Source organism: Podarcis bocagei, assembly GCF_964188305.1.
Source record: "Podarcis bocagei genome assembly, chromosome: 5".
NCBI classification, from domain to species: Eukaryota; Metazoa; Chordata; class Lepidosauria; order Squamata; family Lacertidae; genus Podarcis; species Podarcis bocagei.
This window is the reverse complement of record NC_138129.1, coordinates 77,461,814-77,487,426: the sequence shown is the minus strand read 5'-3', so window position 1 is coordinate 77,487,426 and position 25,613 is coordinate 77,461,814. Positions and strand designations below refer to the sequence as shown.

At 43.8% G+C, this 25,613-nt stretch overlaps 1 protein-coding gene across 4 annotated transcripts in view; it reads right to left on the bottom strand.

Moving 5' to 3' along the window:
• Positions 1 to 25,613, bottom strand: part of DPYD (dihydropyrimidine dehydrogenase) — a 537,474-nt gene that overhangs the window by 256,896 nt on the left and 254,965 nt on the right. For all 4 annotated transcript variants that reach the window (XM_081193976.1, XM_081193978.1, XM_081193977.1 and 1 more), the window contains 3 exons: positions 20,370 to 20,477; positions 16,261 to 16,430; positions 6,637 to 6,847 (listed from right to left, as the gene is read on the bottom strand). In XM_081193976.1, the coding sequence (XP_081050102.1) occupies positions 6,637 to 6,847; positions 16,261 to 16,430; positions 20,370 to 20,477 (489 nt within the window). The remainder of the gene's footprint in view (positions 1 to 6,636; positions 6,848 to 16,260; positions 16,431 to 20,369; positions 20,478 to 25,613) is intronic.

Sequence of the window (25,613 nt, the reverse complement as noted above, 5' to 3'; positions counted from 1 at the left end):
TGTCTTCTCTCAAAACTTCAGACATTTCTCCTGAGAAAAACCCTCAAGTGGAATGTACTGTACTTCAAAATTTACCTCATGTCTTATTGGGACAGCAACTTTAGAAGAACATGGATCTTTATTGCTTCATATTATTTCGATTTTATTTAAAACATGCGGGAGGTGGGAGTGGAGGAAATTTCCATATTCCTCTACTTGAAGAGCTTGTATGCATCATTAACATTTCTTTAATTCTAAAACTGAGCCCAAAGCAGCCAAGGTCCACTCATCTCCAGTGCTATTTTTCTAGAAAAAGAGGTGCTGGAACTCACCTTGAACACCTCCCTTGTTCTCTTAAAAAAGAAAGCACATTATTTTATTATTCAAGAGATGAACAGAATTTTCTTCCAACCAGAGAATGGCACCCATCTGAGAGGTGCCAGAACTGAGTTCTGGTGAGCTCTGGCTGAAAAAGAAATCCTGTCCATCTCTTGATTAATATACAGTGGCGTAGCGTGGGTTGTCAGCACCCGGGGCAAGGCAAGTAATTTGCGCCTCCTAACCCGTGGATTTGCGCCCCTAACCCTAACCCCCAGATGTTGCGCCCAGTGCTGCCGGCCCCCCCTGCACCCCCCACGCTACGCCACTGATAATATAACTTGCTTTCTTTTTTAAAAAAATGGGAGGGGAAATAGCTATAGGCCTCTACCTAGAAAACTTGTGTGCATTATTTTTTTCTTTATTTCTAAAATTGTGGCTGCAATAATCAAGGTCCACTCTTCTTCCAATATATTTTCTTGCTTATTTAGATATGACATAGTTCCCTTAAGGTGTGTACTTCTGGATTCAAAAAAAATTATATACATATGTACATATCTATATTCCTCTCTATTCTGTTCTTTACAGCAGCTAATGTGGAAATAAAACACATTATTCTGGGCTCAGGTCTGCTGCCAAACTTAAGATTATCAATGGCCTCTTAGTAAGAGCATATGTGATATCAACTCCTAGTGAAACCTGGCAAATAATGATAAGCAGAAACTCTGAGCATAGCTATTCACAAGGGAGGAAAGCCTATTCTTGTGCAGGTATTGGGGAAATGGGAAATAATAATAATTACAGAAAGATCACGTTGTGCTTCACAGCAACTGTCTGAGGCAACACGAAGCGGTGCTTAAAATAGCCTCCTAAAGTAACTCGGCTTTTTGTCCCCTGTAAAAATAATCCCATTGAAAATTATGCACTTTCTGTGTTATTTGTAATGGGTGTGCCACACGAACAAGGCTTTTTTCATGTGATCATGCTTTTACCTCTCATCACTGAGTTGTTTCAAAGGCATGTTAGCAATGCACATATGCAGCAACATATAATGGTGACAATAAACTTTGTGAATTGTGTTGCTATAGCGGAATGTTTCCCTTCTGGAAAGGCAGCCTTGTTACAGGATTTCTCTTCAGCAAGGCTATAATGACTTTAATTGTGACGTTTAGCTTATTTTTTTTAGTTGTTGCTTTGTTAATAGTGCCTCATAGATTGAAATTGCTTCACTCCTGATTTGTTAATGACTCTATATGGCTTATGCCGTATTTGTGATGTTCTATTATGTCCTATCCTGTTTTTGTTATTTATTGTTTGTAAGCTGCAGTGTTTCCCAAACTTGGGTCTCCAGCTGCTTTTGGACTACAGCTCCCATCATCCCTAGCTACCAAGATGAGTGGTCAAGGATGATGGGAACTGTAGTCTGAAAAAACAGCTTGAGACCCATGTTTAGGAAACACTGAATAATAATAATAATAATAATAATAATAATAATAATAATAATAATTTGTACACATTCTGGGTGGCTTCTGGCATATATCCAAAAACATAATAAAACATTAAACATTAAAATGGATGAAAAGCAGCATAGAAATATAATCAATCAATCAGTGGCAAACATTTTCAACAGTGGGGAGTGGCTTCCACGTAGTGGCAGCGCATAGGCTATACATGGAAAAGGTCCCAGGGTTCATCTGTGTGGCATCTTCATGAAGGGGTGGGAAAGATGCTTCTCTGCAACGCTGGAGAGAGCTGTCAGTCAGTGTGGACAATGTTGAAATGGACCGATGGACTGACAGCATTATCAGTGTGCATTTCTTGGTACGGAAAGTATTGATTTTATATGTAAAGATCTTTCCTAATTAATTCTAGGGGGTTTGGGAAGTGTCTGTGTGTGATACAAGCTGGAAGTTCCAAGCTGACAAGTAAGTTTCTATTCTGCCTAGAAACAAGCAGAAGGCTCCTGATATTTGGGTTATTCCTTCAGAGAAGCTGCACAGCTGGTTTTAACTGGTTCTGTTATCTCTTTCACCCAAGGTCATTCTGACTATAATAATAGGCCAGAAGGAGCCCGAGTTTCACTTTTTCTCTCTCTCGCTCTCTTTCCTTATGGTGTGGTGTTCTGTACATAGTATGCTTAGTATTAAGGTTTTAGTCCTATTGTAAGTTATTTTAAGTTTAAGACAGGCAACCCCAAACTCAGTCCTCCAGATGTTTTGGGACTACAACTCCCATCATCCCTAGCTACCAGGACCAATGGTCAGGGATGATGGGAGCTGCAGTCCCAAAACATCTGGAGGGCCGAGTTTCGGGATGCCTGGTTTAAGTCAAGTCTGCTGCAACTGGATTTCTTATGGACTGTCCTAATCCTGAATGTATTGGATTTGTGACCATTATGCTCATTTGCCTTCAGTGGCAGTAAAGCTCTGCTGGATGAAATACAATTGCCTCTGGTCTATTTCTGGGGAATCCTAAAATGTGTCTTAAGTTTATTATTTTTTTACTCTGCTAACAATATGTTGGATTCTATCTCTGGATCAATATTGAGCAGAATTCATGACAAGCATAAGGCAGCTTTCTCCGCTGTATAAATGGCAACTCTGACTATAGCCAAGAACAGCCCTTTCAGGAGAAAATGGAGTCCCTGTGGCAACAACAGGAAATTGAAGTGCAGAGAACAAAGGAGGACAACTTTTTGCAGCCGAGAAACAAATATGGGGAAGGGTGGCAGACTATTTGTACTGCGAGTTTTATTGCGGCTCTTTTGCCTTTTTCTCTTTTTCTCCAAAGCAACCTTAAATAATTCATTCCTTAAAAGCTACTAACAAATAAATATTTATCATCACCCTCATCATCTACCACAAATACATTCCTTGTGGAGGCTGCGGAGACCAGGCTGAAAAGAGACCTAGTGCAGGGAAACAACAAAACATAATCATGTTTCACAAGTATGAGGGGCAAATAGTTTTCGGAGGTGCCCCTTTGAAAGGGTTGGGGGCACAGGGGGAATCTTTCTCAGGATTCCCCCTGTCTCAGGTGTTATTATCCCCCAGAAACATAAATGTCTCTAGTTATTTCTAAATCACACAAAATAATCACCGTAAGTTATCTTAAGATAAATTCTTGTCATTATATTTTGAATTTAACCTTGGATAGATCCAAGAGCTGAACTTTACTATAAATCTTCCAGCCACACTGGGACTGAAGCAAGGGTGGCTAATCTATAGTCTGTAGACCATCTATAGGTTCCCCAGGTGATTTATGATGCTCCTGCAAGCCTCCAATAATTTGGCAGCCATGTGGACAATATAGTCATACCTAGGGTTAAATGTGCTTCAGGTTGAGCACTTTCAGGTTGCGCTCCACCGCGACCCAGAAGTAACGGAACACATTACTTCCGAATTTCGCTGCTTGTGCATGTGCAGATGGCCAAAATGGCGTCACGCGCATGCATGGAAGTGGCAAATCGCGACCCGTGCATGCGCAGGCGTGGGTTTCGTTCACTTCTGGATGCGAACGGGGCTCCGGAACAGATCCCATTCATATCCAGAGGTACCACTGTATTTAAATACAGAGAGAGAATGAGAGCTCAGATATAGATAAATATATTTATTTAGACACTGGGCAGGAGGTGGTGGGATGAATGTCTGCTGAATGTATGGGTGTGACTGCACATGTGTGAGAGATCGTGACATGCCAATATCGTGACATGCCTTGGAATCATGGCCAACCCTCAATGTGGCCTTCAAGCTGAAAAAGGTGGTACTTCCCTTGACCAAAGTTAGAAATTTCACCCCTGAATGTTTCCAATAATGAAACCTTCAAGATTCTCTGCCACATCTGAAGTACAGCAGAACATCCTATGCCAAATCATAGCTGTCAACCTTCCCTTTTTTTTGCGGGAAATTCCCTTATTCCAGCACCATTTCCCACTGCTTCCCGCTGCTATCCCGGATTGTTACATATCCCGTAGACTGTCCCCAGGACAGGTGAGGCTGTTGATCCCTTATTTTCGAGGCTGCTGATCCCTTATTTTCAAATCTGAAAGTTGACAACTATGTGCCAAATTACTAATACACTGGGAATGGATTAGGATGAAGTGCAGCCCAGCACCCTCTAGTGGTCATGCCATAGGCATAGAGCAGCCTTTCCCAACCTTGGGTCCCCAGATGTTGTTGCACTATAACTCCCATCATCCCTGGCTAGCAGGGGTTATAGTCCAATGACATCAAAGGACCCAAGGCTGGCATAGAGGCCTCAAAATTTGGGGGTACCAAGTAGCAGGGAGTCAGGGACCCTAGTTTTCATTTGATGGAACATCACAAGCTTCAGTTCTGCTCAGAAGACCATAATCCTGTTGACCACTCTGATACCACCATTGTCTTTTCTCTTCCAATCTACATTTCTCTACTGATTAATGCTTGTCAAAAAATCAACATGACCCACTGCAACAACTAGCCATCTCATTCATATATATATATATATATATATATATATGAGAAAATTGGGATTTAATCAGGTTGCTGGATAACATTAGTTGCTGAGTCCACCACAGGACTACAATAAAAGAGGATAAGCAGAGTAAGACCACTAAACTGATTGATATTACAGCTGGATGAGACTATAGACACTACTGGCGTCATTTGGCAAATCTATATTCAGCTTCTTATTTAATAGGTCAGCTTTTCAAATATGTTCTCATAAGATCCAATTAAAGTTAACTTCAGCAATGAGGACTTCATTAGTGATTCAACGGTTGCTCATTTCTTTTCTCTTCGGGGCATAAGCAACCGATAAATCAAATTCCCTATAAAAAGTTTTCGCAGGGTGAGATGGGGGTGATAGAAAGGCATAAGAAATATCAGAAGAGCCCAACTAAATGACACCAAAGGCTCACCTAGACCAGCACTAAGGGCGTACATTCCCTTTTCCCAATGAACAAAGAACTGGATTACATTAGGCCCATTCAGTTCAATGTTCATGCATACGAAGAGAATACACAGAGGAACAAATTGGTACACATGGATCCCCCCGATTCATAGAACCATAGAATCATTCATGCCCATTCATGTGCAAGTGGGGAGAAAATGGGTGATGGTGATAGCAGACCTCTCCTCTCTGGGTGTTCCTGCCAGCTGCCATTTTTATATGTCCAAACAGGTTTACATGGTGACTCTCACACGCCTTCATGAATAACTTTACTTCAATGCACGTTTTCTTGTTCCATCTCTTGGTTAAAGAGCCCAATCTAGACATTTCTTTGCCAGATCAATGTATCTGCTGAAAGGGCCATTGGGTTGCTCACAGCAGTCCTATAATAGCTAAGAGACTTACTGCAGTTGCAACAAAATTCCAAGCAACAGTTACTTTCACGAAGGGGCAATGGCTGTGCAAAACAAAGATGGAGCCTTCATCCTCAAAGAACTCACTTCCCTTGCGTTTGGGTGCATCTTCCACAGTGTGGTTCCTTTTCCCTGCCTCGAGGGTTCTAGATCGCACAGGGAACCTACATGACTAGAAAAGCTTCCCCACAAGCCCTTCACATGAGCAATGACTGAATAAGGCTATAATGTATACAGATTTGCATGCATTCTAAATTAGCATGATGAGATGGGCATAGGCATTCACTTTTAAAATGGAAAAGGGCAGTAGTGGCTTAGGTGTAGGGCTCCTGCTTTGCATGCAGAAGGTCACAGGTTCAACCCGACATCTCCAGTTAGAGCTTCTGCCAGTCAATGTAAACCAGGGTTTCCCAAACTTGGGTATCCAGCTGTTTTTGGACTACAGTTCCCATCATTGCTGACCAATGGTCCTGCTAGCTAGGGATGATGGGAGCTAGAGATGGAAGCTGGAGACCCAAGTTTGATGTAGACCATTCTGAGCTATATGGAACAATGGTGTGACTCAGCATAAGGCCCCTTCCTATACACAATTAAAAATTGACCTCCCTAACTTGTTCCTTCCTACCTAAGTTTCCTGCAGAGTTGTTAGGGAACAGAAAAGAGATTTAGTGATCTACGTTTTCTGCAGAGGAACACGAATGCAAGTTACGAAACGAACAAATAAGAAAATGAATGTGCTCTTTTTAAAGAATGAAATTGAGGCAGGAAACAGTATTTCAAATCAAATTTCACCCTCTCTTCTATTGTAGCCATTTGAAATGTGCACATTCCAGTCATCAAAGTGTTTGTTCTAGGGAATTTAGTACATCCTGGGAGAAAACCCAACCAAAAGTAAGTCCCACTGATTTCAATGTGACAATTATGCATATACTTGAACCAGTGGGATTTAAATGTGCATAACTGCGGCTGGATTATGCCCCTTGTAACTGAGAAATACCTTTAAGGTCACTTAGGACTGAACCAAAGGCACTGATCACCACATCGGCTTTCAGGCGGACAATCTGATCCTGGTCCTCATTCCAGTTTCCATCTTCATCTTGCTCTGTCCGAACAAATTCCATAGCAACAATCTTCCCTCCTTTCACTACAACCTTCCGAGGGGAAAGGAAGGGGAGAAATTCACATTTTTCTTCTTTTGCAAGATCTACCTGGAAGGGGAAAAATAACATAGTTGCTATTGATTATTTTTTTTAAGGTGAATTTGTATGTTGAAAGCTATCTTGAGAGAGTCTGACCCTAAAAGAAAAGTCTACAAATGTTCTATATAAATAGATAACACTTGTGTTACTTTCTAACCCTGCAATCCTATTGCAGGCATCCCAGGAGTGCTGAGTATTTGAATCTCCCTCTTTGAGGATAGAGAGAAAGGTCTATCATCAGAGGTAGAAATCTGGCACCTCAAGCCTCTCCACGAGGCTGTGGAAAGATCCACAGCCAGTTATTGTGATACTGGTGATGGCACAGGAGAGGTATGCCAGGGGGGTTCTGGGAGGGTCTGTAGGTCCACAGGATTTAAAGCCCTCTCTATCCCAACTCTCTCTTCCAAAAGAGGGAATAAACTACAGTGTTGGCATAGCCTATTTCCTTTCCATTGTTTCCAAGGAGGCGGGAATCTTAAATGAAACATAAACTGGCAAAGTAAAACAGGAACGCAATAAAACCACTCCATCTTCACTTTCTGCTCTGCTGAGCTGGTGGGACATTGGAATAGAGTGAGTCATCCACCTCCAGCTCTCCTCCTCTTTGGCTCCCTTGGATCGCAGTCTACATCTTCTACACACTGGGCTGCAATCTTTTATTGTGGCTCGTTCTGTAGATTCCAGTGTTAGGAGGGTGAGATATGCATCCGAACAGGACAATGGTAATATTCTCAATACACATCAACCTCTCTCCCCGCAATCAGAAGATCAAACTGTCTTTTTAACCATCTTTTCTACCACCCACTACTTCTGGAATTGCATTACTTTTAATTAGCAGCATCTGTTAGGAGACCTCTTGGATTTGAAGTCAGAAATGGAATCGGCTTCATCTTTGTGAAAGGCTCTTACAGTAGGCTTCATTATCATTCCAATATGAGAGGAGACCACACAATCTGTTCTGGGAATAGCAGTTAGACCTACACACATTCCGTTGTCAGCTACTTGCTGTGGTGCCCAATTATCAAATCCACAAATGTTTTAAATGAATTAAAATGTGTAAGGCAAGGCTGTTGTCGTTAAATATTCCTCAAGTCTGGGATTCATCCAGTCTCTTTTTGCATTTAAATTATCATTTATGATTATTTTTGTTTCCATTCATTTGACACATACTGAATCTACACAAAGCAACATCTTCCATGACCAATAGTCACAATTCTTTCTACTCCCATTAGTCAGATGTCTTTTCTTAAATGTCAATGATTTCAGCTGAAGAATGAATTCACAGCAGCAAAGCCCAATTTAGTGAGAGCAGCAAACCTCTGTTTTCCCCCAAGCTCCTTTCTCCCAAAATTCTACTATGCTATGTGCGCCACTCCTCATTAAAGTGCAAGAAGGAAGTCAACAGGTGAAGGTTTAGTACAGGTGTGGGGAGGCTGAGGCTTTCTGGGTGTTGCTGAACTACAACTCCCATCAGCCCCAGCAAGCCAGGCCAACAGCCACAGATGATGAGAGTTGTAGTTCAGCAGCATCTGGAGGGCCCAAGGTTCCCAACACCAGTAAACCAGAAACGGGTGCCTCCGCAGATATACACACTGCCTCCACATATCTGCAAGAAATATGGCAGATGGAATCACTGGCAGATAGCAGTCAATTGCACACACACACACACACACACACAGGACTTCAGAACTTAGACAAAGAGGAGATGGACGGCATATCAGACAGTATTGACAGTATGCATTAATACTGTTAGTTGTTTGGATTATTTTTATTATGTATTTTGTGCTTCGTATATTGCCTAGGTGTTGTGACCCACCCAGAGACCTACAGGTATAGGGCGGTATACAAATTTAAGAAATCAATCAATCATCATCATCATGCCTCATTCTCTCTGTTAATCTACAAAAATGGGAGGTTCTGACTGTGAGGCCACAGCAAAAGGGCAACAGTACAGCAGCTACAGTCTGGGTAACAACCATGACAGGATAAGCACCCCTTCCAAATTCCAGCTAGAGAATGGACCCTCTTGGAGTGAGATCCCACACAACAAACTTGATCCCAACGTGCCTATCAAACAGAGCAGATGTGCATTGTACATTGACAACACAATGCCACCAGTACGTAACTATGACCTCATAATAGCTTTTCCTGAAAAAGCGAAGCATTTGTAACATTTGTAACAATGAGAGGACCCTTGAGGATGAGCCCTGCCATAGAGACCAGGGCTTGAATTCAAAGGAGTGCTAAGTAACTCCTTGCACAAGTGGAACAACATCTGCTTGTGCAAGGAGACTTCCTACTCTCCTCTCCCACTGTGCCATCATATTTCGCTGTGATCGTGGCAGCAAACCACCCAGAGACTGCTAAATATCTTCCCCACTCCCTTCCAGTGCTATTTTTCTAGGGGGGAGGGGGAGGTGCCGGAACTCACCATGAACACCTCCCTCATTCTCTTAGAATGGCAATGATGCTTACCTGAGAGGTGCCAGAACCCACCTGAGAGGTGCTGGAACTAAGTTCCTGTGAGTTCCCCCTGAAAAAAGCCCTGCCCCCTTCTATTCCCATGATACTATTTCAAAATGTAGTGCTATTCTGAGACTGGAATGAGTGCTGCCATTGTTACAAAACAGGAGACAGAACTAAAAGGCGAAAGAGGTATGCCAGTTTCACTGCCCTGCTTTGCCCACCAAAATTTAGACTCCCGGAATGCTTCTGCAAACCTCCTGAAATGTCACCCAAATGACCTCCATTATTTACTTCAGGGGTCAGCAAACTATTTCAGCAGGGGGCCGGTCCACTATCCCTCAGACCTTGTGGGGGGCCGGACTATATTTTTTAGGGGGAGGAATGAATGAATTTCTATGCCCCACAAATAACCCAGAGATGCATTTTAAATAAAAGCACACATTCTACTCATGTAAAAACACCAGGCAGGCCCCACAAATAACCCAGAAATGCATTTCAAATAAAAGGACACATTCTACTCTGATTCCCGGACTGTCCGCAGACCGGATTTAGAAGGCGATTGGGCCAGATTCAGCCCCCAGCCCTTTGTTTGCCTACCCATGATTTACTTCTTGCTTCAATAACACCCACCATTTTAAGTGAATCTATTCTTTGTGAATTTAAGAATATAACTTCTAGTCATGCTACCAGATGCTTGACTTGCTAATTTGGTCAAAGATGTTTTCACATTAAGGCAGGAGTTGAAATTATTCCAAAAACTGGGCATCTCTTGAAAGGATTATGCAAAATGGATATGGAATTTAAAGAAGAGCTTAACTCCTTTTCTCAGAGCCAAACCTTTAGGGTTCATTGTGTTCTATTTGTGTTCACTAAAGTTGATAAGATTACTAACTTTTATGGTTAAAAAAAAATGTGGCAGGATTTAGAAAAGCTGTCCCGGTTTCTGATTTGATCCTGGAATTTTCCTTTTTTCTTAGGATGTCCCTATTCTCATCAAAGAAATGTTGGAGGGTATGGAGTTCAGCAACCACTGAACCAAGGAGATAATTACAGTGGTGCCTCGCAAGACGAAATTAATTCATTCCGCAAGTCTCTTCGTCTTGCGAGTTTTTCGTCTTGCGATGCACGGTTTCCCATAGGAATGCATTGAAAATCAATTAATGCGTTCCTAGGGAAACCGCCTTCAGACCAGGTCCGGGGACAGTCTGTCCCCGGACCTCTTCTGAAGGCTTGGGGGGGGGACAAGGGCTTTTCTTCCCACCCCCAGCATTTTAAAAAACCCCGGGACAGCGGAGGACTTCTCCGCTGTCCAGGCGATCTTAAAATGCTGGCGGGCGGCATTTTAAAATCGCCCCGGACAGCGGAGGACTTCTCCACTGTCCGGGGCGATTTAAAAGCCCCTGGGAAGGCAGGCAGGGGGGACAAAGGCTTTCGCCCCCTGCCCGCCTTCAGAAGGTGTTCCCGCCCCCAGCCCCGCTTCGGAACAGCGTTCCGAAGTGGGGCGGCTGGGGCAGCTGTTCCCGCCCCCCCTCCCCGCTTCGGAACAGCGTTCCGAAGTGGGGCGGCTGGGGCAGATGTTCCCGCCCCCCCTCCCCGCTTCGGAACAGCGTTCCGAAGTGGGGCGGCTGGGGCAGCTGTTCCCGCCCCCCTCCCCGCTTCGGAACAGCGTTCCGAAGTGGGGCGGCTGGGGCAGCTGTTCCCGCCCCCCCTCCCCGCTTCGGAACAGCGTTCCGAAGTGGGGCGGCTGGGGCAGCTGTTCCCGCCCCCCCTCCCCGCTTCGGAACAGCGTTCCGAAGTGGGGCGGCTGGGGCAGATGTTCCCGCCCCCCCTCCCCGCTTCGGAACAGCGTTCCGAAGTGGGGCGGCTGGGGCAGATGTTCCCGCCCCCCTCCCCGCTTCGGAACAGCGTTCCGAAGTGGGGCGGCTGGGGCAGATGTTCCCGCCCCCCTCCCCGCTTCGGAACAGCGTTCCGAAGTGGGGCGGCTGGGGCAGATGTTCCCGCCCCCCCTCCCCGCTTCGGAACAGCGTTCCGAAGTGGGGCGGCTGGGGCAGCTGTTCCCGCCCCCCGCTTCGGAACAGCGTTTTAAAATGCTGGGGGTCGGCAGCGAACGCTTCGCTCCCGACCCCCAGCATTTTAAAATCTCCCCGGGACACGGGGAGATTTTAAAATGCTCCCGACTTCTCTGCTGTCCCGGGGAGATTTTAAAATGCTGGGGGTCGGCAGCGAACGCTTCGCTCCCGCCCGCCAGCATTTTAAGATCGCCCGGGGCAGGCGGGGGGGAAGGCAGGCGGGGGGGAACAAAGACTTTTGCCCCCGCCGGTCTTCAGAAGAGGTCCTCTTCTGAAGGCCGGCTGTGGGCGAAAGTCTTTGCTCCCGACCGCCAGCATTTCCCTATGGGCTTTCGTCTTGCGAAGTAAGCCCATATGGAAATTCGTCTTGCGAAGCGCCTCCAAAACAGAAAACCCTTTCGTCTTGCGGGTTTTCCGTCTTGCGAGGCATTCGTCTTGCGGGGTACCACTGTACCTTTAGAAGACATCTGATGGCAGCCCTGTATAGGAAAGTTCTTTTAAAAATGTTTAATGTTTTATTGTGTTTTTATACATGTTGGTAGCCACCCAGAGTGGAGGGGCAACCCAGTCACATGGGTGAGGTGTTGTTGTTGTTGTTGTTGTTGTTGTTGTTGTTGTTGTTGTTGTTAATATTGAATAGGGCATTTCTATTATCACAGGAGAAATGTTGGAAGGTATGGCATAGTCCATGGTCAAAAGTGATGGTGGCTGTGGTTCAACAATATATAGAAGGCCACTGGTTTGCTACCTCTGTTTTAGGAAGGAAAAAAATCTGCAAACAATATTTACACCTCAGCAAAAAACAACAACAGTTCATACATAAGAACCAGGGAACTACCATCAGAGTTGTGCTAAGAATAAATTAGTGTATTTATTACATTTGTTCAAAAATAATCTCTCTAAATTATTACTCTCTGACAAAAAAACTCCAGAACATAAATTATGCAACATGAAAAATTACTCTCTGTTCTAGATGATTCCCCACTAGTCACCTTGTGCAACCGTTAGGTCTACATCTGTCCCTGAAGAGAGGGGGCTATTTCCGCATATATTTTGTAACTGGGGCATATCTGATGTCTCATTAGTGTGAATTATGCAATAATCCGTGGTATGTGGCACATAAATTACAACAAAGCAAGCCCAACACATTGCGATAATTAAAGCTGAAATAAAAAGCTTTCATAATAAAATAAATGATTAAGATGCCAATCAGAAGCTTAATGTGTGTGTGGCGTATGCATGCCGGCTACTGAAACTCTGATCTGAGTTCCAAATTAAGTTGTGCCTCGAAAAATTGGTAACCTTTTTTTAAAAAAAGCACATGAATTCAACACACAGACTTTCTTTCTGAGGATCTCTCCCACATCTAAATAAAATTCCTGGCCTGCTCTTCATAGACATCTAAAAGTTGTTCATTTTTATGGTGGCCAGTTGGACAAGGCCTGTAAATATCGCACACAGTTTGGAGTGGCTCTACATGTACATTTCTTCTATCAGAAGGTCAATATTTAGAGTCATGTCGCAAAGGTGAACTGGCTCATGAAAACAGCCACATGTGAACTGGAGTGATGGGCCAACGAAACTCAAGCAGACGTTGCTTTGGGGACTTGCCAACCTGGCTGAATTCATTGCTGGGAGGCTCTCATCACCTCAGATACATGGATTTCCTCTGCAAAGTATTTTTTTTAGAAATAACAACATTCCCACCTTGTGGTAAGTGACCATTTGAATGCAACCTAGAATGGAGTAGGGTAATCTGTACAGTGCAACTGGATAGTTATAATTTATATATTTGGAAAACTGAAGTAACTACCCAGAATTCTCTCTCTCTCTCTCTCTCTCTCTCTCTCTCTCTGTGTGTGTGTGTGTGTGTGTAATTTCCCTCAATTGGAATTACAAACATATTACCAAGTGCTAAACTGCATGTCTATAAATGGGAACTTCCAAATGCCATCGTATATTTTTAAAAAATAACAGTAGCAGACGCTCCAACTGTCCCTATTTTCCAGAGAGAGTCCCAGATTTACAGAAGCCGTTGTGGCTTCTGGTTTGATCCCAAGAATGTCCTGCTTTTCCTTAGGACGATCCTAGTTTCCTCAGCGAAATGTTGGAGGGTATGGAGCTATGCAACCCCCAAGCCAATGAGATAACTAACTCTACAGCTTATTGAAGACATCTGAAGGCAGCTCTGTATAGGGAAGTTGTTTAATGTTTCATCATGTTTTTATATATGTCAGAAGCAGCCCGGATGGGTGGGGTATAAATAATAAAATTGTTGTGGTTGTGGTTGTTATGGAACAGGACGTCCCTATTTCATTGGAGAAACGGAGGGTATGCAATAGAGATCATAGGGACATAGGAAGATGCCTTATACTGATTCAGATAATTGGTCTATATAGCCCAGTACTGCCTACACTGGCTGGCAGCAGCTTTCCAGTGCTATCTCCCAGCTCTTACTTGGAAATGCTGAGAACTGAACCTGGGACCTTTTGCATAGAAAGCCTGAGGCACAGAGCAACCCATACATTGAGCCAAGCCTGTGCAGAGTGCAAGGGGCAGCCTGATACACTTGCCCCAGGCTTTGGAAGGCTAAGCTGGCCAGGAAGCCCCCTCAGGGGCTTGGTGGACTTGCGTTGTCATGCCAAGAATGCCCCATGCCTCTTAGCTGACTGGGAATTCCTGCCCCAGGCCTCAGACAAGCTCTGCACAGGCTTGCGTAGAGCCCATGTAGCTTGTTTTAAAAGTCTGACATTCAACTGTTGGCATCTCTGGTTAAAGGATATCCAGTAGGTGGGTTGGGTCCATGAAGAGGTGCCAGTTAGAGAAAGAAGAAGAAGAGGAGTTTGGATTTGATATCCCGCTTTATCACTACCTGAAGGAGTCTCAAAGCGGCTAAAAATCTCCTTTTCCTTCCTCCCCCACAACAAACACTCTGTGAGGTGAGTGAGGCTGAGAGACTTCAGAGAAGTGTGACTAGCCCAAGGTCACCCAGCAGCTGCACGTGGAGGAACAGGGAAGCGAACTCGGTTCACCAGATTACGAGTCCACCACTCTGAACCACTACACCACATTGGCTTTCAAGACTAGGCTAGATAGTCTGAGTCAGTATACACTTAGGAACATCATATAGTTCCTAAGAAGACCACAGTAAACACCTCATAGCAATATTTTATTTCAAGTGGCTGGCACAGTGTTATGAGACGGCAAAAACCATCAGGTGTGAGACAGGTTTATTATATCTCAATGTCTTCCTGAGGGGAAATATTCCCACACTTGTATAATTTTAAGTTACATGAAGGTTTTCTTACGATAGAAAACTCTCCTCACAGTTGACAGAAACATGCTGTGAATAAAGAACACGTCTTGCACACACTTGTTTTTGTATTTCAGGGCCAACTCTAAAGGGCTTGAGGCTGGGCATGTGCCAGGACTCCAAGAGGCCATGAAGAGTCCACCAGGTCAACAACACTATGGTCAAAATGAGGCACAAGAGACACATTAATTGACACACTCTCAGGGCTGGCACCAAAGGTTGGCATGTCTGACGAAAGCCTGATGGACCTCCTTCTCCTCTTCAGCATGTTCACCCACCTCTCACCCTGGGCCAGATAACAGTGGTGGTGAGAAGGAGGAGGAAATGTCATGACTCTCTGCCAAGCAAGCAAGCAGGTAGAATAGTAAGAGCAGCAAGCAATTAGTGATATGGAGGTAGATGCACTGACAGAGGTCCCATGGAGGATGTCTTATCCTGCAAAAACCTGAAGCTGACCCTCCATGCACTGCCTTTTCCTGGTTAAAGGAGACTCACTGAATGACACCCAAATTCATGCATCTGGAACTCATTTTCATGAGTAGTATGTGATGTTTTCCCATATGCACCAGTAAAGGCAGATATCAATGTAATGTTTATTTTTACAATCAGAGGGTAGACTTAGTATTTATTTTATTGCGGTCCTATTCTATGCTGGCTGCCTCACACCCAAACACCCACCTGCACGCTGTCTCTGGCTGAGGTTCTAGCCTCCTCCATTAACCTCCCAGAGGGGTCTTCCCTCCCAAACATAACAGTACATAACAAACTTCTTAAAGGGATAGCACCACATGGGAGAAGCTGTCTCTGGGCTTGTCTACACTTCCGCTTGTCCCGTGCCTAGAAAGCATGGTTCCGAGTGGTTTTCTGCTTGACCTGAGATTTCTAGACATGGGTCTGAATGATTTCCCCATTGCTCTGCTCCTTTCCCAGGGAAAACTAGCTCTTTAGCTCTAAATCAAAGCAAACGTGAATCTGGAGAAAACCTGAATTGCTTCGACTGAGCACGAAAGAGTGGCTTTTCCCAGGGGAAAGTAGCGGGACAAAAGGAAGTGTGGATAAGTCCTCTGTAGCTACAGCGCAACATGTGAAGATGAAATCACACACTATTTGTGACTATTTGTACCTTTCCCTCTGACTTTCTTTTTATATATTTGTTTCCAAACAAAAGCAGTAGGGAGCAAATGATAGGCAGGGAGTAGGGGAAGAACCATCTTGTCCTTTGCTTGCTAGCCACCATGTTGCTCAAAATTTCTCATTTCCAATGCTATTTTTTCTGTCCTGCCATGAGCATGGAGGGGAGGGGTATAGACCTCAGTACCTTATCCCCTTCGATGAAGAAAAGTAAATTGTTGGGGAGGGGGAGTCAAATTTTGAGTGTAACAAATGCCCCATTGGGAAATGGCTGCTCCCCTCACCCCCAATTCTCTGATCAACCCCCAAGCCGGCCAGCCCCAATTGCCCATGTTTTAATGTTAGGGGAATGCGGCAATAACCCCCACCCCCCAAACCAGTGTTGCATACCTTAATGTATTTCCTATTAGTACTTCTGGTGTTTCAATTTTGGGAAAACTTACCTCCTCAGGGACAGCCCGTATATTGGTAAATCCTTTCCTGAACACCACAAATACACGACGAGCTCCACAGCGCAAAGCTGACGTTGCACAGTCAAAAGCGGTGTCGCCCGCTCCAAGAACAATCACTGCTCCCTGTATTGATGGCAATGGAGAGCGACAGGCGCACATTCCTGAATGATGAAAGGAAAACCCCATTTTCAAGGAGGGGAAGAAGGGGGAAAAACACCAGAAAGCTATTTCTGCATGACAGCTCAAACGGCACTTATACTCGAAGCAATGTAAAATTGCATCTTGCAGTTTCCAAGCATGGAGAGTCACTATCAAATTATTCTGCTTCATTGAAAGACAGTTTTATTCCCATTTTTAAGATATGCTCATACATGTAATTTCATAGTCAGTACCCTTTAGCAGCACTGCCTTCCTGTCTTGGCAGGAAATAAAGTACAATGCATTTCTTCTTTAAAAATAAAAATAAAGGGGAGACTGTAAGGCCTTGTCAGATTGAGTGAAACTGATTTAAGATCCTGGTATTCAAAAAATTAAACCTTTGACTCATTCTTATCAGCATCACTATTCCTTGAGAAAGAGAGAGGGAAATCTTGTTACCAGAAATTCTGTCTGTCACCCAATCTAATGTGACTGGAGTCCCACTTACTCAAGCCCTTGTCCAAAGAAGGCTCCACAGTTGTGGAGGTAGACTACAAGTGACAGTAACTGAGGTTATAAAAAGGAAAACAGCTCCAACCACTCTTACTTTGCGAATCATGTCCACTGAAACAAGATGGCGTCCTGAACATGGGAAGAATATTTGTGCTTGATATCCAGGGTTCCTGGCTCTGGTTCAATCTACCTAGAGCCTGTTGTCACCACCATATTTATGTATGTGCATACATCAGGTGTGGGGAATCTTTGGCCCTCCAGCTGTTTCTGGATTACAAGCCCCATCATGGCTTTGGCCATGCCTGCCATATTTGTTTCCTACTTTTTTGTTTCTTAAAAGAATTATGAGGAGAAATATGAAAGTCTGTACAGTGTCAATAAGTCACTGTCTGGTAAGGTACAGGATACTGAGAAAGGCTTAAAAACAACAACCCTTAAAAGACACAAAACCCATACAATGTGTTGCACTTTAAAAGCAGGCAGAATGCAGCTAACCACTGATTAAACAAATTACTGTAATTTTTAAAATGATACCATAAATAGAATAAACCTGTAATCTGAAGGGGCCTGTGATAGTTTCATTCAAAAGACTATGTTTTTTAAAGCATATCACCAGTGGTCTATAATTCTTACGTTTGTGCTGCGGTAGTTGTGAATTTTCACAGCAAGGGTGGAGAACCACAAGTATCAATTTCTTCCAAGAACAAAAAAAAAAGTTAAACACAGGCCTTTGGAAACTTAAAAAAACCCCACCACACGCACATGGAAAGCTTCAGCATAGCATAGTACATGACCATTTATTTTTCCATATGGAGACAGAATTGAATTTTATCAGGACTGGTCACATTTCCACCAGTTTTATTTCAGGCAACTAAAGCACTACAGTAGTTTGGGACAAAAGAGTCCATTGAACTATTTCCTGAACCCATCCCCATACTGAGGATATTCCTTCTGATTGTTTTTTCTGTTTGTTTCCCCGATATGCTGTTCTTCTATTGTGTTTTCTTCCTGGCCATAGTCACTTGAAAAGCCTAGCAAATCAAGGATCACATTAGAAATATACATAGCTAACAAGATTTAGAAATGTGCTGATGTCACTGAGGGCAAATAAAGGTGCTTAATGGATCCACTGCCCCTACCCACAATTATTTTATTTATTTAACAAAATTTATATACTGTTCGAATGTCAAACAAAAACCCACCACAACCTCTAAGTGGTTTACAACCGTAAAATCAGTAATTCAATCAATAAAATATTGATTAAACAAGTATTGAAATCAACATTAGCTAAAATGGGTGACCATGTTCGCTTTTCAATATAATGTCTGAAAAAGGGACACATTTGTAAGCTGCTGGAAATATCAGTGAGATGTTCTGTCCTCTTTGGCTAATGCCTAGATTCCATTCAACTCATGTCTTTACACAAACCCAAATTCTTCCCACAATACTGTACTTAAGACAAAGGGTTTTGACACAGAGGTGAGCCAAGCGCCAATTGTAAATAATTGTGAAATACCTTCGATGCAGAGATTGGAATGCTGAAGTAAAAGGTTTAGGCCCAAAGCACCACACATTCCTGGCCAAAGCTGCCACAGGTATGGTAAGTTGTCAGGTCTACTTATGGAATAGGCAACTTAGTTGTGTTATGGTTCTCATGTGGCACTACCACCAAATGTAAGTAGTTCTTGGCAACTTCTACAAGGAGAGGTACACTGCTTCAATAATGTCAGGGGACTGCCATCAGAACAGGGGAGGGAGGCAGGGACGCCGTTGGGATACAGGGAGCCGCAGAAGCTTCTGAGGAGCAGTTCCTCATCCAACGGTGGGGAAAGCCACACCTCTAGTGGAGAAGAGAGGGAAGGGGCCAGCCAAGAGAGGAGAGGGCTCAAAGATGCTGCTGAAAGCCCAAGCTCGGTTGGCCGGGGGGGGACGCACGTCACTTCCATCACCCAGCTTGCGCAGAGGGGTGAAACGCAAGGAGGGGAAGTGGAGGTTTGGGGTGTCTACGTTCTTATGTTGGGGGAGAAGCCGGAAGGGGCCACTCCCGGATTCTGTAAGTGACTAAGACGGACATGAACTTTGGAGTTCTGCACTGTAAATAGTTTGCACAATAAAAACCTGTAAAAGACAGGTTTGGAGTCTGGTTACTCGCGAGGAACAACCAGCAACATCTGACAAATAAGTATTAATATTCACACAGGATTGAATAATTCAGCCTTGCCGAATGTCACAGGTTCATAGACTCCACCTCCCAAAGACATTAGACAGATTTCAAAAATGTTCATCATCTTATCCTATGAGGTGACAGGGAGGGGAGCTTTCTCTCTCTTTAACCAAAAAAAGCCTTGTCATCACTTTAAGCGGCACCATGGTTGCTCTGTGAATGTCGCTGGGCAGAACACGCCCAGGAACGAGGCTATTTCAGGAAGTCATTTCCTACCTTGGATTATTATTGCAGCTGGTGGTGGAGAGACCAATGGGAGACTCCACCTCAAAATAAATAATTAAATCACTGGGAGCAACTCTGTCATGGCCCCATGTCATTTTCATTGGGCTTTTCTTTCATAATGAGGAATGCTACTGACCTAATTGCAGTCCTATTGCTGCAATTGCTGGAGCAATGACAAAGCTATTTTTCCTAGCAAAATGAAGACTGCATCCCACTGCTCATTTGCATTTATCATGGTAATCCACACAACTGAAAAATAAATGAGACCCCCCTCAATATAAAGGTGTCCAGAAATATTCCACCACCACCACTTTCATGGAAAACTATTGTTTCTTTTTTATTTTCCCCCAGGAAACTGTAATGTCCCCTAGTTTGGGAATAACACATAACTATAGCTAGTTAAAAATCCTCTTTGCACAGGAGGAGAAAAAGGGAGGGGAAGTGACAGAGCCCTAAGGCTCATGCACATAACACTAAATCATAATTGCGAGCTCTTCTATGAATGACTTTTCATTCTAAGCTGCTGGAAAATCAACACTATGGCCTGTGTTTAAAGACCTCTTCTGCACACACAGCTCCATTTTCCTTCAGAGCAGGAAAGCCCGACAATGTTTTAAAGAGGCTTGCTAAAGGAAACTCAAGAATGTGCACAAAAATGGCATCTCTGGCTCACTGAATGCCACCCTATGGGCAGGGGCAAAACTCTATGCTCAGTAGTGTGAATGACTTGTGTTGTTCCCTAGATACCAGTTTATATTGTTTTATTAAAGCCATGCTCTGTGTACCTTCCATATGGAACATTACAACATATATGTCCCCTTCCTGGTTCAGGGTGGAGGACAGAATGCAAGGCTTCCTTTTATTGAAGACTTTTTATTAGTAAGATTCTGAATAACTATAGATCCTGATACTTCATATTTTGTTTTTGTATTAAGCATATCGAAATGTGAGGATATAAATGTGTTGCATAAATATCTTGAGAACAAATCATTCCGGCTACCTGGTTTACTTGCCATAGCCACCAATGGCAGGAAGTCTTTAGATGTGTAAAATCCTTGATCCATTCCCAGACCTTGAAATACAGCTTCTTTCTTTGGTTCTGGTAGACCTGATACACAAAAAGTAGAAAGGGTATGTGAGTATGTCAAGTATTCATAAGAAAGGAAAATATCTTCATCCTCTCAACCATTAAATTAGAAGAACCTATAGAACTTTGCTGACAACCAAAGATGGCAATTCATGATCATTATATTTTGTGCACAGTAACTTTTTATTCAACAAAGGTGTATTCATCATCAAAATCATTTATATAATGTTTTCAAGTGGTCAAAGCGTTTCTCATCTATCATAGATGTTGTATTTGCAGAGTCCAGTACACAGCGGAATGATGAGCAGTACGTGCCACATGCTTAACTTTGCTTTATTTTCACTTCAATGTTGTGAGATTACAAATATGCATCTTGCCTCTGCGGGAGCAGAGAAGCAACCTCTTTCTTCTCGGAACAAAGAACACCGAGAGAAGAGTGAAAAACAGGAAACCAGTGTACGTCACATCCAGTCTCCCATTCCCGTGGGAAACCCAACAGTACTCTGACTGTGGAATGCAAAACATTGTCCCGTGACAAGCACTTCGCTGCACAGTGAAGAAAGCAGAAACCAACAGTAGTTATAACTATCATGCAATGTCAGTGAATATTCTTATCCTCTGTATTGCAGGTGGGGAAACAGAATCAAAGAGTAAAGTGTTGTTTGGCCTGAGCTCAACTAGTGAATTCACAGCCAAATAAAGACCTGAAGTTGGGGGTAATCCAAAACCCTCCAGAGCAGATTTAGAGGGGCATGGGGGGAGAGAAGAAGATGAGGAAGTTACATTATGCAGACAGAAATCTTTGCACTAATGGAATGACTTTGTTGGATACAACCCAATTAAACCATTTTGATATTTGTATGATTTGCATAAGGGCTTGACAAAAGAGCTCTTCATGTTGATTACACATATTTCAGCACTAACAACTCTCTACACAATTAGGGCTCATCTCTATATCCCCCCCCCCCAAGATCCGGTACACATTCAGAAAGATCTACTGGGTACCTCTAATAAGGGAGGAAGAGCAGCTGCCATCAGGAAATATATCTCTGTTGAGGCTTCTGGCAGCTTTTCTTTCTTACTGTAATAAATACTGATAAGCTGCTACCCGACAAGGATTTGTTTCAGCCACTTGAATGGACAACTGTAACAAATATTTTACCAGTCACCACAGTGTCGACACATTGTCTTTTTGGACCTTAAAAGCCCCTCACTTGAACTTCATATGAAAGAATACACCAAGTGCCATTTTACGTCACCCTGAGACCTCAGTCAAGACAAGAAAATGTCTGAAGACAGGAAAATAAAACATTTCTCTAAATCTGGAGCAGGGAGACATTATGAGTGCAAAAAAACAAAAAAACCCCGACACTTAGAAAAAGAAAATCCAGAGATATACCTTCAAGGATGAAGGACCCTGGAAGACCATGTTCTTGGATGCCTGCCATACTCACTGCCAAGAGTCATTCAATGCTCTATCAAACATAGAACATGCAGATACCCACAATGCCCCCACACAATTGAATGCCCATAAATTTCCAAGGAAGCAAGTGCAATATCTATTTCCCTTGAAAACAGAGGTGTCACAGCAAAAACTGGTGTGTGTGTTGCATTTAAGAGGAGGAACTCTTGGACCAAACTCAGCATCCCAGATGCGGGTGGCGCTGTGGTCTAAACCACTCAGCCTCCTGGGCTTGTCGATCAGAAGGATGGCGGTTCAAATCCCAGCGACAGAGTGAGCTCCCATTGTTCTGTCCCAGCTCCTGCCAACCTAGCAGTTCGAAAGCACGCCAGTGCAAGTAGATAAATAGGTACCACTGCGGTGGGAAGGTAAACAGCATTTCAGTGCACTCTGGTTTCCGTCATGGTATCCCGTTGCACCAGAAGCGGTTTAGTCATGCTGGCCTGAAAGCGAGATGTGCACCACAACATATCCCAGACTAAACCATTCCACCCTTCCTCAAAGAGAGCAAGACAGACAATGTAATGTGATATCAGAAAGATAGTTGATGTGTTCATAACACAGGGCAAAATTACACATTTCCAGTTGTATCTATTATACCATAAGTGCAAGGATGTCTCCTTATTGTAGCCCTGTGTGTGCTGCTTTCCTGGAACTGAGCTGAAATCCTTTGAAGTTTTCCCATTGACTTGTATTGAGAGAAAGCTTTGGTACTTCAGCCCCTGAAGGCATTTGAGGCAATACAAATAGATAGGCCCCTATTCTTTACTACACAATACAGGCGTTGCTAATCCCCTCATTAACTACCCAGACTACTGTTGAACCAACCTCCTATGTACCTCTCTTTCCTCCTAAATATGGAAGGGGTGTTCTTTCTGGAGCTTGCTGTTCCTTAGTGAGTACGCGGAGACTGTCTCACTCTCACATGCCTCCTCCTCCCCGGAAGGAGCTGGTTTGGATGGTGGGAAGATGAGACAAGCCTGGTGTGGGGAGGGCATGGGCAGGGAATCAAGAGGTACTTTCCTCTTCCCGTTGCTAGTCTCCGATTCTCATTCTCCCTAATGAAGGCCCCCACAACCCATTGGGCCCCTCTATGAGATCACCCCCTTCCCATTCTGCATTTCCCCGAGGTTTGTGCCCCACTCAAAAAGCCACTCCTAAGTTTGGGACGTGGGGCAGAGAGTTCCAATGGGAGCTTGCTCACTCTACAGTGGTACCTCGGGTTACATACGCTTCAGGTTACATACGCTTCAGGTTACACACTCCGCTAACCCAGAAATAGTGCTTCAGGTTAAGAACTTTGCTTCAGGATAAGAACAGAAATCGGGCTCTAGCGGCGCGGCAGCAGCAGGAGGCCCCATTAGCTAAAGTGGTGCTTCAGGTTAAGCACAGTTTCAGGTTAAGAACGGACCTCCGGAACGAATTAAGTACTTAACCCGAGGTACCACTGTAGTTCTGAATCATGGGAAGAGCCTCGGCACATGCAACAGTCTTCTCCATTGCAGACTTTCCCCACAACACTGTTAGAATGTTCCATTCCACCTTAAGTACAGGCATGACTGTTGTGTGTCACATGCCTGTTTACACTCCAGCACAGCTTGCTGGGAACTTCCGTTTGGGTATAGCTTTTGCTTATACCGCTTGCTTGGAAGTGAAAGGGAGAAGACATGTTTTTCCCTTTGTCCTGATATACGCTGAATAAACTGCTGTAAATATGCTTTGCACAGCCTCTCCCTGCCACTTCTGTTGTGCGTTTACTCTGCTGAGTTGCGTGCCCAACTTCTGAAGCTTCTGAAGCTCTGGGTCGCAGATTCATGCTGCACCAAGGACTGGAGTTAGACCGGCAGCTTGGCCAGTGGGCTGGAGCCAGCTGGGGGCCTGCCAATTGCCCCCGTTCCCTTGGAAGCATCCCAACAAACACATGGTGGGAAAGGGGATGAAGTGACAGTGGAGAGGGTCCTCCAACATCTGCCCTCCTGTCAACCGTTTCCTCCTTTTTTTGGACAAACAGTATCAAAAGGTGAAGGCACACCTCGCAAAAGAGCTCCTTAGAAGATGCAATCTGAGGTAACACTATCTCTCCAGCCTCTTGCTTTTGTGTGTGTTTTGTGTGCACGTCACAAAAGCAGAGGTGCATCTAACTAAAGCCTTGTTAACACAGAGTATTAGTAAGCCCTGGGGGGGAAGCAATTCTAGAGGGGAAGAAGGCTTATTAATAAATTAGGAAGAAAATAAAAATGATGGTTTTTAAATGGCAAAGCTATTAAGCAGTTCTTTTAAATCAGTTTTTAACAAGGAAAAATAAGCAGAAGTAACTACGGTACAATTAAGAAAGTAATGGCCCAGATCCTGAGTTGCAGTTAAGAGTTCTTCAGCGCAGCTTCTGGGAAGGGCTGGCTAGGTGGATTTCAGTTCATTTTGCAGCCGTTTTGGGAAGTGGAGGGCTCCTTCTCCCAGTCTCTATAATCATTGCTGGTGACAGGGAACTCACCTGACAAGTTGCTAAGACTTTCACCTATACACGCAACCACTGCTGACAGTGGCACCTCTAGCACAAGACGAATGCAAAACACTCTGCTGCAGGAACCTCTGCCTCACAAAGACAGGGCTAAGATAGACAGACACATTTATAGACTGATGGTCCTGGGCTGGGAGTGGACTCGTGCGTTGAATTTAAACTATATGAAGAATAAGTTTATTTTCAAATAAAATTGAAAATGCAGGCAACAAAAAAAAGAAGTAAAATCACTTAAAAGTAAAACAAAGCCACTCATTAAGAGGGTAGTAAATGAGTACATAAATAAAAGATTAAATTGGCTGGTTACCATCTTTAGTATAGCCTGTAGGCTAGTTCAGAGTAAAGATTGCTAACTATCGACTATGTAGCCGCAACCTAGTCAGAAATAATACACGCCTCTATAGTTGATTGGATCATGGTCAGAACACCAAGGAGCTTCCACACAGGAGATAATGGAAAACAAGGTGCTATGACAACTTTTTAAACCATTTTCATCTCCCACAGAGAGCTCACTTCTGCAGCCTTTTTCTTTTTTGGACAGATTAATTTGAAGAGAGCAAAGCTGTCAGCAGTCAGGTTTGATCTGCAAGTACCTGTACTACACCTGTCTCTTTTTTCCTCTCTCTCTCAAATGCATACATTCACCTGTAGTGTATTTTATAACTATTTTTGATTTGTGGGTCCTTTTTTTCCCTTAAAAGTGAGGAATGAATGGTGAAGCATACAAATATATATTTTTTTTTCAAAAAGAAAAAAGTTGGACATGCCGGCCTGTAGGAGGAAACCACACTGACAGCTAAGCCAATGTTCAATTTTCTGGTCTGTAGAGCCATGGTGGAAATTACAAATCCAGGACTTTATTCTCCTGTGTGTGAACATTCTCCACCGTGTGTGAATACAGTGGACGCTCGGGTTGTGAACGTGATCCCTGTGGGAGGCACGCTCGCAACCTGCAGCGTTTGCAACCCGCAGCGCAGCACCTGCGCACGTGCAGGTTGCGATTCAGCACTTCTGTGCATGCACAAAGCGCGATTTAGTGTTTCTGCGCATGCACGAGTGCCAAAACCCCAAAACACACAACCTGAAGTGTCTGTAACCTAAGGTATGACTGTGTGTGCATACTGACTTCTGGTTTAAGTGTTGCTTTTGTCTTAATAGACCCTGTAGATTTTACTCC